General features: G+C 34.1%; 1 protein-coding gene across 1 annotated transcript; it reads left to right on the top strand.

Moving 5' to 3' along the window:
• Nucleotides 1–1905: 1905 nt before the first annotated feature.
• Tua2 (alpha-tubulin) lies at nucleotides 1906–15220 on the top strand. Its single transcript, XM_013309194.1, has 10 exons — nucleotides 1906–1991; nucleotides 9533–9755; nucleotides 11806–11978; nucleotides 12998–13126; nucleotides 13260–13430; nucleotides 13619–13822; nucleotides 13924–13979; nucleotides 14136–14232; nucleotides 14323–14435; nucleotides 14553–15220. Exons 1-10 carry the CDS (start codon nucleotides 1989–1991, stop codon nucleotides 14734–14736), a joined length of 1353 nt encoding a protein of 450 aa, XP_013164648.1. The 5' UTR covers nucleotides 1906–1988; the 3' UTR covers nucleotides 14737–15220.
• The last annotated feature ends 96 nt before the right edge of the window (nucleotides 15221–15316 follow it).

The following is a 15316-nucleotide window of genomic DNA, read 5'->3' as shown; positions in this document are numbered from 1 at the left end:
GTATCTCCAGTATGGATGCATGGGTCTAGCTTAAATTTGGCACAGATGTAGAACATAGTCTGAAAGAACATATACGCTATTAATTATGTTTTTTAATGCCGCGTGGACAGAGTCGGGGCGACAGTTAGTTTTCCGAAATTTTCTGTCTTATGTTTCTGGAGGTTATTGATGACATCAACAGTAGACGACGTAATATATCTTCAAATAACAAGCCTTGATTAACTAAAGTATTAAGCTTTGTGCTCTAATTTCTAAATTATTTTCTTTTTGGTGCTTGATTATTATATGGTAAATTAATTATGTAATTTAGTAAAAAGTTCAGTTTACGATGTAACATGTTGCAACTAGTCACGTCAATCAGTTACAAACACGCAACTTATACATGGGGTGGAAACAACCCTGAGGGTTGTAGGAATTTCATTTGAGGGTTGATGGCATACATTAAAATTTCTTAGAAAGTGCATACTTTGACATTAAGAATTTAAGAAATGAAAATAAAGTTAATCTTTCAACTTATTGAGTAAAATTAGTTGCAATATATAAATCTAAATTCCATGTGTTAGCATGAATTTTAGATTTTTTTGTTAATTTAAAAGATGTGGCTCTAATTATAACAATATCATCACAATTTTTAACTTCAAAATGTTTAAACATTATGTTTTCGCAACTTGTTAAACAGTAAAGTAAAGAAAATATAATATAATAAACACAAAGAGTGTAAAAAATCGATATATCCCAAAACAAACAGCAGCGAAGTTCAAGGTCCCCCAGATGTGTACATCCCTTCGACATACATTCATCCCAACCCCTGCTATTGCAAGGGTGGCCATGAACAAAGCAAACTATAGAGTAGAGCGTATTTCTACGTGCCAAGCTTTTGTTTTATAAAATACTAGTTGTAGTCCGCGACTCCGTCGGCGCAGTATTAAAAAGAACATAATTACTAGCCTATGTTTCCTTCCAGACTATGTTCTACATATATATGCCAAATTTCATAAATCTTACACTAAAATTTAGTTTTGAATTGAAAGTTACTTATGTTTTTAAAATGTAGCATTAAAAATAATATAAGTAAATAAAATTAAGTTTAAATATTTCAAAAGTTAATTAAAGAAATCATGAACACGACGTTTTTAGGTTAAATTTAAAAATGGGATATAGTTATAAGTATTTAAAAACTAGGTTATCAAATACCAATCGTTACTCAGGGTTACTGTAATTTACTTAAGTTCTTAAAATATCTAAATTTGCTTTTAGAAACCTAAGTAAAAACTCCAAACTCCATTAAATGATTGCAAATAAGACGAGTGATATATGAGAATTAAAAAAAATGTAAAACAAACATTGTGTTAACTCATTGTCTTCCTGTAAGATTTACATTTGTTCTTATTAATTTAATTTTAGATGTTCTCAGTTTGGGGTTAGTCATGAAAGTTGGTTAGTCACTCACACGAGCCATCTTACGGGCTTCTTTGGATACTCTATACTACGCGCTTTGGCGGACTTATTCTGGCCAGCAAAAACGATATCGTTAAACCAAAAGAATAATCTAATCTTTTTACCTTCATATTTTAAAATAATCTTTCATGCAAGCAATCCTGTTTAAAACTTGATTATCAAATTTTAACAGAAGTAAAATAAAACCAGCACATTTTAAAACATTTAAAAGTGCGTCCATTTTTTTATTTATCAGTGTTTTATTTGTTTTCTTCACAAACGCGGGTTTTCGCTAGCTATATAATAAAGCTGTGGACAAATCCAACGAATTAAAATTTCTTTAGGTTTATCAAATATTCGTAAATACATATTAATATATTTTTAAATTGCGATCTAGCAGCTATATGGCTGAGATGTACCAGAATAATCAGTGTTGGCTATAAAAGCGGGCGTAGTGCCGGCGGGGGCACAGTCGGGCCCGGTGCGTTGCCTAGCGAACCCGCCAAGCCACTTCTTTTTCTTCCATACAAGGAACACATAATCCAGACAAAATGGTAAGTCGTCACGTCTTACACTGTCAACATATTCCAGAATTTTCCTCAACGCGAAAAAAAAATAAATTTAATTTTATAGAATGCAGGCGACGGGAGTTTCAGGATGACCTCTTAACATTTTTTTTCAGCAGCTTTTGCATTTCGTTATAAAATTAATTTTAACATTATACAGTATTTAATATTTTTTATTTAACTGAATTAAAGTAAATTAAAAACTTTTATCTTAAAATGCAAGTTTTTAATATTTAATTACGGAATCAAATTAGTAGCCCGTTAAAACTTAATTAAACTTTAATTAAAATATAAGGTAAAACAAAGCCCAGTTTTCATAAACACTACGAAACCATCTAAAATATAAAATAGAACTTGCATTACAGTCAATAGAAAAAGTCTAATTCCCATGGACGCAGTCTCTATAATCTCGCGTAGGGGCGCATAGTATTTAAAGTAGGGTAAACACAGGCATCCTAGGTAGCAACCCTCATTTCCACCGCCCTTACATACGCTAGTATAAAAGAGGTCTAAAGAAATGACTTCAAAAGCTCTTTACAAGTTCCAAACAAAAAGCTCTCGACGTGTTCTATTTTCAAATACAGTGCACTTTTCAAATATTTTGTTCACTGGTTGGAAATATACTTTTAAAAAGGAAAACGTTGGAAAATTTTATGCGACATAATTTTCAATAGCTTTAGTAAATATGTAAAATACATTTTTGTACCACGATTTTACTAAAAATAGGTTAGTTTTCCAACTCAACTAAATAATGATTCAAGTCTCCTATTTCACGGACTAGAAGCTTCTGGATCTTACATAATGATCCTTAATATATTTTGTATGAACAGGAAAATGCTTTTTGAATATAATATTTAAAAACATATGCTTTGCACTAAAATTATAATTATTTTTTTTTATTTATTTAACAATACAATTTTGAATACAAATAAACATATGTTTAACGCTAAATAAACCTCATTGGTTTGGTATAAGCGTTAAGGTCTTCCGGACAAAAATATTTTTCGATTAAATGAAAACATTCGATTCAGCGGTTAATCATTATATCATATGTTTGTTAATTAATAACACAATAATGTATTTTAGATTAAAATATATATAAAATTGCCCCCGTTGCGTAAGCTTACACACAATCCGTGTTGCGGTTTGCTTGCGGTTTAGTTGCGGATTTATTGCGTTCATATCTTATTTTGTTCGTACACCACAAGCTCGGGAAGGTTTAGGAAATTGTGTTTACAACTATATTAGCACTTAGTAATTGCTATCTATTACTGTTATGTAATTTTGATAAGGCTTTAAATGTCTAACATCCAAGAAATGTGATAATAGTGAAGTTCTAACCTAAAAAATATGTAATCCGTGACAAGTCCAGGATGTCTGGTGACATATAGTGGCGATTGTAAGCAATGATGATATTGTTGTTAATAACAATGCAAGGAAATGCTTCATTAGCTACGCAATGTATTTGTTTTTTCGTATTTAATAGTGATTAAAGCTTTTTTTAATGAATTTTACTATCTTTCATCCTAATAACTAGGTCATTTCGTTTGTTGGGTTGTAGTTATTGTTTGGAAGCTTCCCTAGGTTTATTTTTCTTCAGCAAAAATATAATATGAATAGTTTTACACTTGTAGAAACTCCATCAACTCTATACAATATTAGTATGTCCAGATTATTTCATATAGAGGAATAAATTTTTTTTTTATTAATTGAGAAGATACATTAAAGTTGAAGGAACAAATCAGAAAAGTGAATATAAGTTTTAATTTAAAACATCTCACTTTTATTGAAAACAATATCTATTTATTGAAACAATCAAGAGTTGATTAGACATGAACGCGTCAATGAGATCACCTTGAAATATTGCAGTACGAATGTATCGCTTACAATTTATTGGCGCAATTTATCTTCAATTAAATATAACTAGTTGAGATGTCATTGTTAGTTATTAAAATGTATCTTCACAGATAGATATGTAATAAACAAAGTTTAAATTATTAGTTGTAATGCTAGCCATGCTAACGTTGTGCACGACACTACAGAGGGCGTGTATCACTCGCATGCAATGAAGGCATATGCATGCGATGCGTTGTCTGAGAGATGTTGTATATTAACATTGTAGCTCGATTTGTTTCTAATTTTATCTACGGTTTAATTAAGTGTAGCCCGCGACTTTATTCGCGCCGAATAAAAAAACTTAAGAATTAGTCTATTTGTCCTTCCAGACTATGTTCTATATGTGTGTCAAATTACATCAAAATTAGATGAGCCGTTACAGTGATACCTTCAGACAAACATCGATACATCTAAACATTCGCATTTATAATATTAGTAAGAAGTAAGATTAAATTGAACTTTACGATAAAGCTACAAGGAGAAAGGGGATTTGCGTATGTATTTGAACTCCATAGAGAATAATTCTGAAAAGTTCATTTTTCAACCGGAGATAAGAAATATAAGTTTGATTAAATGAAACTAGCAGAAAACAGATAAAGTTTAGACAAACTTTCAAATTTTTTCCATCGAACATTATTAGTTGCTGAAAAGGAATTTCTAACAAAGTTAATTTAAGTTGTAAGTAATTTCCTCTTTTGTTACAAACTGCCTATTACCGGCCTAACACATGCGTGGTGTTAGGGGGCTATTAAGTGTTGCTAGTATGCACGCTATTTAATGTAATTACAAATTAAATTAAGTACATGTGTGAATTAGGAAAATGGCAATACATGGTATGAATGAATTAGAAAAATGTCGGAGACCTTAATTGATAATTACAAACGGTTTAAATAGTTTTCAACCTAGAATGTACTACTATATTAGGATTACAAAAAAAGAATAAAATGTTAGCAAATTAATTTTTGTTTTTTATTTTTAAGAATAATATAAGTAACACAATCTTATACTTTTAATAACGGCCAGTATTATTATATTTTATGAAAATGAATTGTAACACTTTTGTTTACGTCTGTACACTTCATGAATCATTACACTATTGCAGACAACATTAAGATTCCGTACAACCGAGTGCACCGCATTATACAGAGCGGTGTTTGTTTTAAATAAAGAGCATCTATTTATGGTTAACATGGAGGAAAAAGTTTTATCCTTGAGCTATTTCCTTATTTAGATAAAAAAAACGTTAGTAATTGAAATCTACGTAATTGGGACATACCTTTATCATGAAATTGCCACCGAACCCATATTTGATATGTTGGAATTGTTTAACGTCATTAGTTTAATTAAAAAGTAAACCTAACGACCCAACCCTCGGAGTTTAACGACCTTTGCTAATACGATGACAAGAGTCACGCATTGACCAGCCCCGTTTCCAGAAAGTACATTTTTTCTGATAAATTGCCCACAACTGTCTGTTGTATTAAAAATGCCTACATTTTTTGTGAAATAATAGATAATTATTCTCGGATGCTAAAGATCCAAATGGAACTAATTTTATTAAATTATTTTTTTTTAATTTTCGAATACTATTCATTGCCTATAGAGGTTATCCTACCTATTATATTCTCTTATCCTCTCTTAGTTATTCTGTACACAATAAGTTGACAAATCACACAGATAAATACATAAATTGTTTAGTGTATTTATGTATTATAAATTATTTAGTTCGATTATAAATTCATCCGATTTCATTTGTTATATTTTCCTATATTCTTTATTCAGTTGAATACACTCTGGTTGTAGTCTGATTGGTTAATTTTATTAACTCGTGCGTCTGTTTATTAAATAAAACTGCTTTAGTTAGTTCGTTGTGAAAGCATGAATCACAATTTCAGGAATCGTGCCCGACGGAACGGGCGCGATTACTGCGAAACATGTTCCTTAACAGGAAATCCATTTGATCGCTTAATTTAAATCACTGTTTATAAAAGACAGTGTAATTAATTAATATAACTGAAAAAATAATTATAATCGTAACTACACTTGTACTTTTATCGTCAAAAGTGCAAGTGTAGTAACGTAACGTAAATAAAGTAGCTTCAGGTTTATATAAAATTTTCTTAAAAGGAGTATCTACTTAAATGTAAGTTCATTGATGTCATAAGGTTCGCATAATTTCTGAAACTAAATAAGTGTCAATTTACTATGTTTTTCTATATCTATCATCGTTGTGTAACCAATTTCTCCTTCAAAGTAAATATACAAACAAAGTAATATTATCCGAGTGTGTGCTCGGCTATTTGACTCACTTACACGTCGGATGACGTCACTAGACCCTCCCTCGGGGTTGAGGTCTGCAGACCTATTGGATAGAAACACGCTTTACATTTATACATTACACAATGTCGCGTAACAAATAAACACCGACAATTTTATTTTAAAGGGATACAGAATTAACTTCTCGGGATTAATTTTCGAACAATTCTGATGAGTTTCATTGTCATTGTTGTCGCGAAGTAATTGTAAAGCTACTGCTAATTGTGGGAAAATCCGTTTTGGCTCCAAGCCAAAGTCTTTAAACATTCATTGCTACGGTCGTAGTGATATCTGGAACGAAATATGGTGATTGGGATAGCGCACTGCGCAAATCTTCCATAGCCCTCGTCTATTGCGGTCAGACAATGCAGACGATTGAATTGCTGATGTTCTTTGCTTTGAAGCTCTTTTGCGAGAATAATTGTATGTGTTTGCCTTAACCTAGTTACATTCTCGATGGGACTTTCAAACTAAATTTGTGTAATTAAAGATTACATTCCTAGTATTGTTTAGTATGTAATAATTCCCAGAATCAAGTTGCCTATACACAGTTTGTTTTATTATAGCTTGCAAACAAACGGACTTAAGTCTAACAACAATAATAATAACAAATGTACGAATAAATCAGACCGTCTGAAACTAATTGTCTACATCTCCCATTCGACGCCATCTTTCAGTTTTTTGTTTGGCGCCAAACGCACGAGGTCAATGACCCGATGCGCGCCTACTCGCAGTTACCTGTAATCATGTAACAATCAACTTCACAGATTGCCCTCTTCGTAATATTATTACTGTTCTGTAATAGCTAGCGCGATCTCATTACATTTTTTATGAAGTAAACGAAAACAGCGATAATGCTATAGTTGAACATCCTACTAATAAACGTAGCGAAGTTTATCTCAAAAAATAAAATCATAAAACTTTGTGTTTAAGATACTTTTTCATAAAAGCGTCGAGTGTTATTAATTGGGAAAATTGAATCTACTACTCTATCTGTCCATGATTTTCTTAACTTAGACTACGTCTTTGTCAGTGGAATAAACGAATAAAGGTCATAGGGTTATATGATTTATAAGCAGCAGACATTGTCTATGCTTACTTTTAATCCTTCATCATTAGATATATACAAATACAATGAATAAAATCTAAGAAAGCTTAAAAGGCTGCTTTGGAAATTAGAACTTGTTACACCCTTTTGTGTTACAAAGGGATACACTTCCTATATAATTTTGCGAATCCTGTATAATATTACAACCACCCTCTCATTAACAAAAACTACCTCATCCCCATCGGAAGTCCCTACTAAGGTCTCTTTGAGTTAGCTTTTGTAAGCTCTGGTAATCGACGTAATCAATATTAATTTCTGAGAGCTTAAATGAAGAAGTATCGTATAGTCTCGCTTTAAATTATATTATTTTAATTGCTTTTTGTTTTTCAACTTCACTAATGTATACCAAATCCGAAGGAATGTTGTAATAAATTTCTATTTCAAAAAAAAATCTTAAATTTCACAATAGCACGACAATCCGTATTATCAGAATTAATAGTTTTCTAATGAGACAGCCAGTTTATTCCATTGTTGCACGAATACAGATAAAAAAAGGTCGGCACTGCTTGGTACCGCTTCTGAACATAATCAACCATGAATCAACCTACATAGATTGGGGTGAATAAAGCCTCCTAATTTATTTTCTTCCTGAAGGATTGATTAATACAAAAAGAACTTCTAAAAAGCAATTTATTAGCACACAAGAATAACCTGCTGTCTTTTTTATGGAGACAAAGGCTTACAACTTTTACAGCCAAGTTCTAAATTAAAAGATTTTTTTTTTATTTATATGCCTAAAAAGTTTTGTGTTCAAAATAAAACTTTTTGGTCATCGTTTATTGCTTCCCAATAAGGCCAATTGGCGATTTACATCTTTGAAATGCCAAAGCAAGGAGTACCAATATATTTAATTCGTAGCTCCCACACTAGTAATAACTGTAAGACTTAATTGTTTAACGAGCGACAAATTTATAGTAATTCAGTAGAGCTATTAAAATGGAATTAGAGTTTTAAACAAGATTAGTGACCAACAGTGGGAGTTTAATCGATCTAAAGTTCGTGTATCGAGTAACAACCGCCCACAAAACCATGTAACGATGCAGCATTTGCCTCCATTTGGGGACAATCCGATTGTAATTACGTTTTTTTGTAGAAATGGCTTATGTTTCTTTCAGGCTATTTATAATGCATTATAATGCATAAACAACCTTTTGTACTGCCATGACATTAATTTAAATTTCGAATGTTTTTCTGAAATTTTATTTTTTCCATAAAAGTATCCTATAAAAGTACCATCAATGCTAAATATTTTTCATTTACGTTTTTTGCAACTTGTGCGTGTAGTCTTTCCTTTTAATATTTCCGGCTGTAATGATTAACTGTTTCCTTACTCAGTGCGATCTGCTGACACCCACGTACATCCTCTATAACTTGATATCTCGTAACTGATTACTATTTATTACTTATAAGGCAATTATTAGCACACAATCTCATTTACTTATACTACGTCCTTTGAATAAATCAAAATGCCTTGCCTAAAATGGAAATTATAATATTCTATTTAAAGGATAAAAAATATCGTTTATTAACATCGGCAAACATCAAATGAATATTTTTCACGAAACAAGTTTTTCTTAACCTATTAAATTTACACCAACATTAAAACGATGTTTATTCAAAATGAAACTATCTTTGTGAGTTGCATAAGCTATAATTTAATTTATTTTAATACAGCAATATTCATATGAAACTATGTCTTACTAATGTTATTAATGCGAAAGTTTAGATGTATGGATGGATGTTTGTTTGAAGGTATCTCCAAAACGGCTGAACGGATCTCGATGAAAATTTACATGCATATTTTTTTTTAAAACCGCATGGACGGAGTCGCGGGCAACCACTATTCGTGCATAATATTCTCGCGTGTCACTCTGAATTGACAAAGCAAAGCGATGAACTGACACTGACAAAATGTATCATTGTTCGTAAATTCAGGTAATACATAGCTTATTGTGCTACTAATGGAACTTTATTACTTACATTTACAACAATACCAATGCTTTTTCATAACATTTTTTGTTATTTGAAACGATTACTTTGTTAGAATGATAACTCATACGTGAAAATAAACAAACAGGAAATTTATTAAGTACTATAGAATAATTTGTCTTGAAAAAATAAATAAGCCACGCTGGATCTTAGAATGTCTAGACTTTCCTTATTATCTAAAAAGAACAAAACCTATACTAATTGAGTATTTCGTCCGTAGAGGGAATGCATTTCTGTCCACATCGGTCAAGCCGGCGTGCAGATCGGCAACGCGTGCTGGGAGCTATACTGCCTGGAGCATGGCATCCAGCCCGATGGTCAGATGCCGACTGACAAGACTCTGGGAGGCGGAGATGACTCCTTCAACACCTTCTTTAGTGAGACCGGCGCAGGAAAACACGTGCCCCGCGCCGTCTTCGTCGACCTGGAACCTACTGTTGTTGGTAAGTAATAGAACTTCGGCCTGTGTTTTTAAAGTTAGTTCCCTCTGAACCTGTGGACGTAAGTTTTTAAGACGAGCATTAACATAGTATGAAGTATATACTTAATATTTAGCAAAATACGCGCGCGAATAAAAAATTCAGCGTCATTCAATAAATATAAGTAAAATAAAATGCGTAAATGTGTAATGTGAGTAACGAAAAGTTAAAAAGTTTTGCGATTGTTATTTATTGAATTTGTATAGCAGCAATGCGGGCAGACGGGCTGGGATCGATTTCGCGGCGCGCGACCTCGTGCTGACTCGTCAGCCAAAATTTGGCATAGCATGCTAATCAATTAGACGGCATAAAGATAACTACGAATTTCAAGAATTTAATAATGGGAATAACTCAACTTAAGGCTTTTTAATTACCTATCACTTATCGGGATTAAGCTCAGATAGAGTTTTCTGCCGACTGATTTTATAAACACTAAAGGTCTGCATAAATTACTACTAAGCGACGGATGCAACAGAAATTATATTTTTGCAATATAAATTTGTGAAAGTTTATTATTCGTATTCACAAATCGTTGGGACGTATATAAAAGTTACTCAACCCGAACTGATCGTAAAAGGAAGTTAATTTCTTACGATTTAACGGACTGGCCATATTCGGATATCGGTACGCTACCTCCCAAAATATCAATCACGATAAAGTTGGCAAGATAGTTGCCGTGTAAATGGAAAAACTTGTTTTTGAGAAGGGCCAATATTCAACAGTCATTCGCAATGCTTTCTTTATTACAATTTACTAGCTGTTGCCCTCGACTACGTTCGCGCGGTATTAAAAAACTTAATAGTCTATGTGTTCTTCCTGACTATGGTCTACATTTATATCCAATTTCGGGGAGGTCCATACAGTCGTTCTCGAAATACCTTTAAACGAACATCCATCCATCCATCCAAACATTCGCATTTATAATATTAGTAAGAAGTAAGATTACAAGTCGGTGACATCATGCAGTAATTTTCTCGAGCAATTTCAATTTTATTATATTTATGCGTAAATTTCTACGAGAAAGGCTTTTAGTAAAGAAACAGTTGTGTAGGGCTGAGTACAGATTAGCTGGAGCTTGGCCGCTAAGTTATTGAGGCGTGACGTACTCTTGACATCGCTGTCACATTCTAAGCTCGATCAACTTTAAAGTAACTTAATATGATTTAATTTTTATTAGGAAAAGGAAACTTGGTATGATCGCACGCTTCTCATTACATCGATTCATAGTTCCGACATGTTAGCATTTATAACAATTCTTGTAATATACCACGATATGATTTGATCATAGGCAGAGAAATTAAATGTGTAAAGGGTCGATGACCTTTGTGTGGTGGTGTTTTGAGAAAAAAGCATTGCTGTCTTAGACTCCGATTGACGTGCAAGAATTAAAAAATCTAAAATTAATGTCTTAAATTCTTATATCTCTCCGAAATGAGTTTTTAAAATAAGCATTTTATAGCAATCCAGCAATCACAACATGCGTAAGATTTTAATGGCAATTGTTAAAGGGATTGTCACACGCATTCCTTTGCGATGCACACGCGTAATGAAAACAGATGGCGCTTCATTAGCGAAAGTGGACGACAAGCTTGGCCCTTGTCGCCGTCGCCCTCGCGCCTGCCGCCGACGCGACGTAATTGAATCATTTCACAGTCTCTGCAAGACGCACTTGTTAACATTATAAACAGGATGACTTGTTTTAATTTGCAATTAAATTTTAATTGTTAAATCCTACTGGTGCTGTTATATGCCCGTATATCTAAATAACTCCAAAGAATTATTGGGTCAATGAATGAATAGGATTGTGTAGAATAGATTTACTCTAAGTACGATATATTTCATTATGTAATTAGTTATGAGCAGTTCTTTATTAATCAAGTCAATTGCCAATGTTTTGGATTTATATTATAATCATTAAATCTATTAGGTCTCTATGAATCTCGATACTTGGAACCATAACTTATAGAGTAAGAAAGATGAAACAAATCAGTGCTTTACTGTGTATGGTTGTTAGACGAGGTGCGCACGGGCACGTATCGGCAGCTGTTCCATCCGGAGCAGCTGATAACTGGCAAGGAGGACGCGGCTAACAACTACGCTCGCGGCCACTACACCATCGGCAAGGAAATCGTCGACGTCGTACTTGACCGCATCCGCAAGCTTGCTGACCAATGCACCGGCCTACAGGTAAGCAAGCTACCTTAATCATCATCATCAGCTCACTATACTCCCACACTGACGGGCTCGGAGCTAAGACAACGTTGGTTTTGTTTGTAAGATATGTAGGTACAGGTTGCATCACGATTATTTCCTTCACTGTAAGAACGTCAATTACTGTATATATGTACATCGAAAATCAAAAACCACATTGGTACATGGCGAGATTCAAACCCAGGACCTGCATGCAGATTACAAATGATGTGCTTAACCTCTGAGCCATGATGACGGTCTCTTACTTAACTTAACACTTAGTAAAAAATGAACCGGCCTATAAAACTTATACGGTATTTAGTTAGGTAAACGGTATTTTGCACGGTTCGATTTCCTTTTAATGTTTTTATAATAATTACGATGAAAGGCAACCATGCGTTAAAATTCTGTCTGAAGTTTAAGGTCTTCGTAACGAATCGGACATGTTCAGTCTACGATGCCGAACAGTGTAAGGTCAGCTCGGAATCGAGGAAAAACTTATTCGCGGTCTTTTTGACATGTAATTCAATATACATCATAATTCGATTTCGCTATGTTAAATAAGATGGTTTATCAGTCTTAAAAAGGCCTTGAATAATATTTTTTGTTTTTTGTCGATGTTTCTAAACTACTTCTGAAAATAAAGAAATCCTACTAAATAGTTCACATGCAAATAAGAAAAACATACCGATATTTTATGGTCTAAAAATCTTGATTTGCATACTACAACAATTGCACACTTTCATTGAATAAACTGCAATAAATATAACTTCTATACAACTAGTCAAGTGGAAATTTTCTTAACGCACGTTAATTAACGTTTTTCTTTCCGCTTTGGAAACAACAAAGTAAAAACAGACTCTTTTACAAACAGAGCGCTCAGGAAAAAAATTGACATTTTGAACCATCCTAAGAAAACTCTTGATAATGACTAGAGATCTTTTAAGAAATACAAAAACCCACAAGCAATACACATCTGGTTGCAATGTATCACAACTATGAGTTGATATCCCTAGGGTTTCCTGGTATTCCACTCGTTTGGCGGCGGCACCGGCTCGGGCTTCACCTCACTGCTCATGGAAAGACTGTCCGTGGACTACGGCAAGAAATCAAAACTCGAGTTCTCCATCTACCCAGCACCTCAGGTACAGATCATAGTGTCAAAATTTGTTAACTTTATTTGATTTCTAGAAGTATACTCTCCGCTATGGATGTCATAGCATCTAGTTTCATATCTATAATATGAAACTAGATGAGCATTTGTGTATCGTATACCAGGTGTCGACGGCGGTGGTGGAGCCATACAACTCAATCCTGACGACGCACACGACGCTGGAGCACTCGGACTGCGCTTTTATGGTGGACAACGAAGCCATCTATGATATCTGCCGCCGCAATCTCGACATCGAGCGTCCTACATACACCAACCTCAACCGTCTCATCGGACAGGTACTACTGCAAACCTCACCTCATTTTTCACAGTTCACTATGATGTTCAGATTTTAAAAGCCATAACAACTAGCAGCTTTTAATAGCAAAACCCTCGTAATCATTAAGTAGATATTAACAATCAGTTTTGACTAGACTAGACAAATATTCTACACTATACTCACCTTTCCTTGTAAATTTTTTTACAGATCGTGTCGTCGATCACCGCATCGCTGCGTTTCGACGGTGCACTGAACGTGGACCTGACAGAGTTCCAGACCAACCTGGTGCCGTACCCGCGCATCCACTTCCCGCTCGCCACTTACGCGCCAGTCATCTCCGCGGAGAAGGCCTACCACGAGCAGCTCACCGTCGCCGAGATCACCAACGCCTGCTTCGAGCCCGCTAACCAGGTCAAGTAAACATACTTCGAGATACATTGTAACTACAGACACTGGATATAAGTACCTCCTTGGTTGTAGACTTCCTTTAATTCGAACGTATTTAATTGCAGATGGTGAAATGTGACCCGCGTCACGGCAAGTACATGGCGTGCTGCATGTTGTACAGGTACTTTTCAGCTTTCAAATCTCTATTATCAAATAACTTTATCTAAATAAAAATTATCAAATAACTTTATCTAAATAAAAATTTAAAAACTTTTACCATATTATTAATTCACTCTTCCCTCTTTTTTTGAAGTCTATAAATGTAATTTTTGTGTAGAGGGGATGTGGTACCTAAGGACGTGAACGCAGCCATCGCCACCATTAAGACCAAGAGGACCATTCAGTTCGTCGATTGGTGTCCCACAGGGTTCAAGGTACTAAAATATATTTTACGCATTTTTTCAGCATTGCCTTGTGATCGCAAACATCATTGTCTAGTTATTAATACTGTTTGCCATCATCAGGTGGGCATCAACTACCAGCCGCCTACCGTGGTGCCGGGCGGCGATCTGGCCAAGGTGCAGCGCGCCGTCTGCATGTTGTCCAACACCACCGCCATCGCAGAGGCCTGGGCCAGGTGATAACAGTTCATATTATCACATTATTTTACACCTTCTTAAAAAAGCATAGCAAATGGCTAAAAAAGTAGCGTGAATCTGCTACAGTTTCCATATGTAAATGTTGCCTATTTCAGACTGGATCACAAGTTCGATTTGATGTACGCTAAACGCGCGTTCGTGCACTGGTATGTGGGCGAGGGCATGGAGGAGGGCGAGTTCTCGGAGGCTCGCGAGGACCTCGCCGCGCTCGAGAAAGACTACGAGGAAGTCGGCGTCGACTCCACCGAAGGGGAGCTCGACGACGAAAATGAATATTGAATCTCTCATTTATAAATCCAAGACAAGTTATATTTTAGCAGTCCCAATACTAAAGAATTAACTATCATTGCATTCCAAGACAATGTAGCAAATAAAAAAAATGTTGCGTAAACTTTTTAGTAATCTAAACTTTAGTATGATAAAACGGAACGTAATAAAATTTTCGTTTTCAATGAAATGTCAGATGTCATCTTTGTTTTGTATATGTCAACGTAATTTATTAGATTTAAGAAAATTTAAGTGAGCTTTGAATGTTCGCATAGTTTCTTAATATTAACAGTACAAACTTTTGAAATATGATTTCCTCGTTGGAAATGCAAAGTTTGTAACTCGATAACGTGCGATTGTTTCATTACTATATGGCATTTATTAATTTACAAACGTGATAATATATCTAATATTCGTCTTATTGACTTCTTTAAAAATTTACTTAAGATAATGCTTTGTATTAAAGTAACATTATTATGAATAATTTATTTTTATTGCACATTAAACTTTTTACATTTAAAATGTATTTTTATTTAATGAGTCATGTTGGGAATGGGATAAAAACAATTATTATAATTCTATTGTTTATTTA

Source organism: Papilio xuthus, unplaced genomic scaffold (genome assembly GCF_000836235.2).
Source record: "Papilio xuthus unplaced genomic scaffold, Pxut_1.1 DF827777.1, whole genome shotgun sequence".
In the NCBI taxonomy this organism is placed as follows: domain Eukaryota; kingdom Metazoa; phylum Arthropoda; class Insecta; order Lepidoptera; family Papilionidae; genus Papilio; species Papilio xuthus.
The sequence above is the reverse complement of the archived record's forward strand: the minus strand, read 5'-3'. Positions and strand labels throughout refer to the sequence as shown.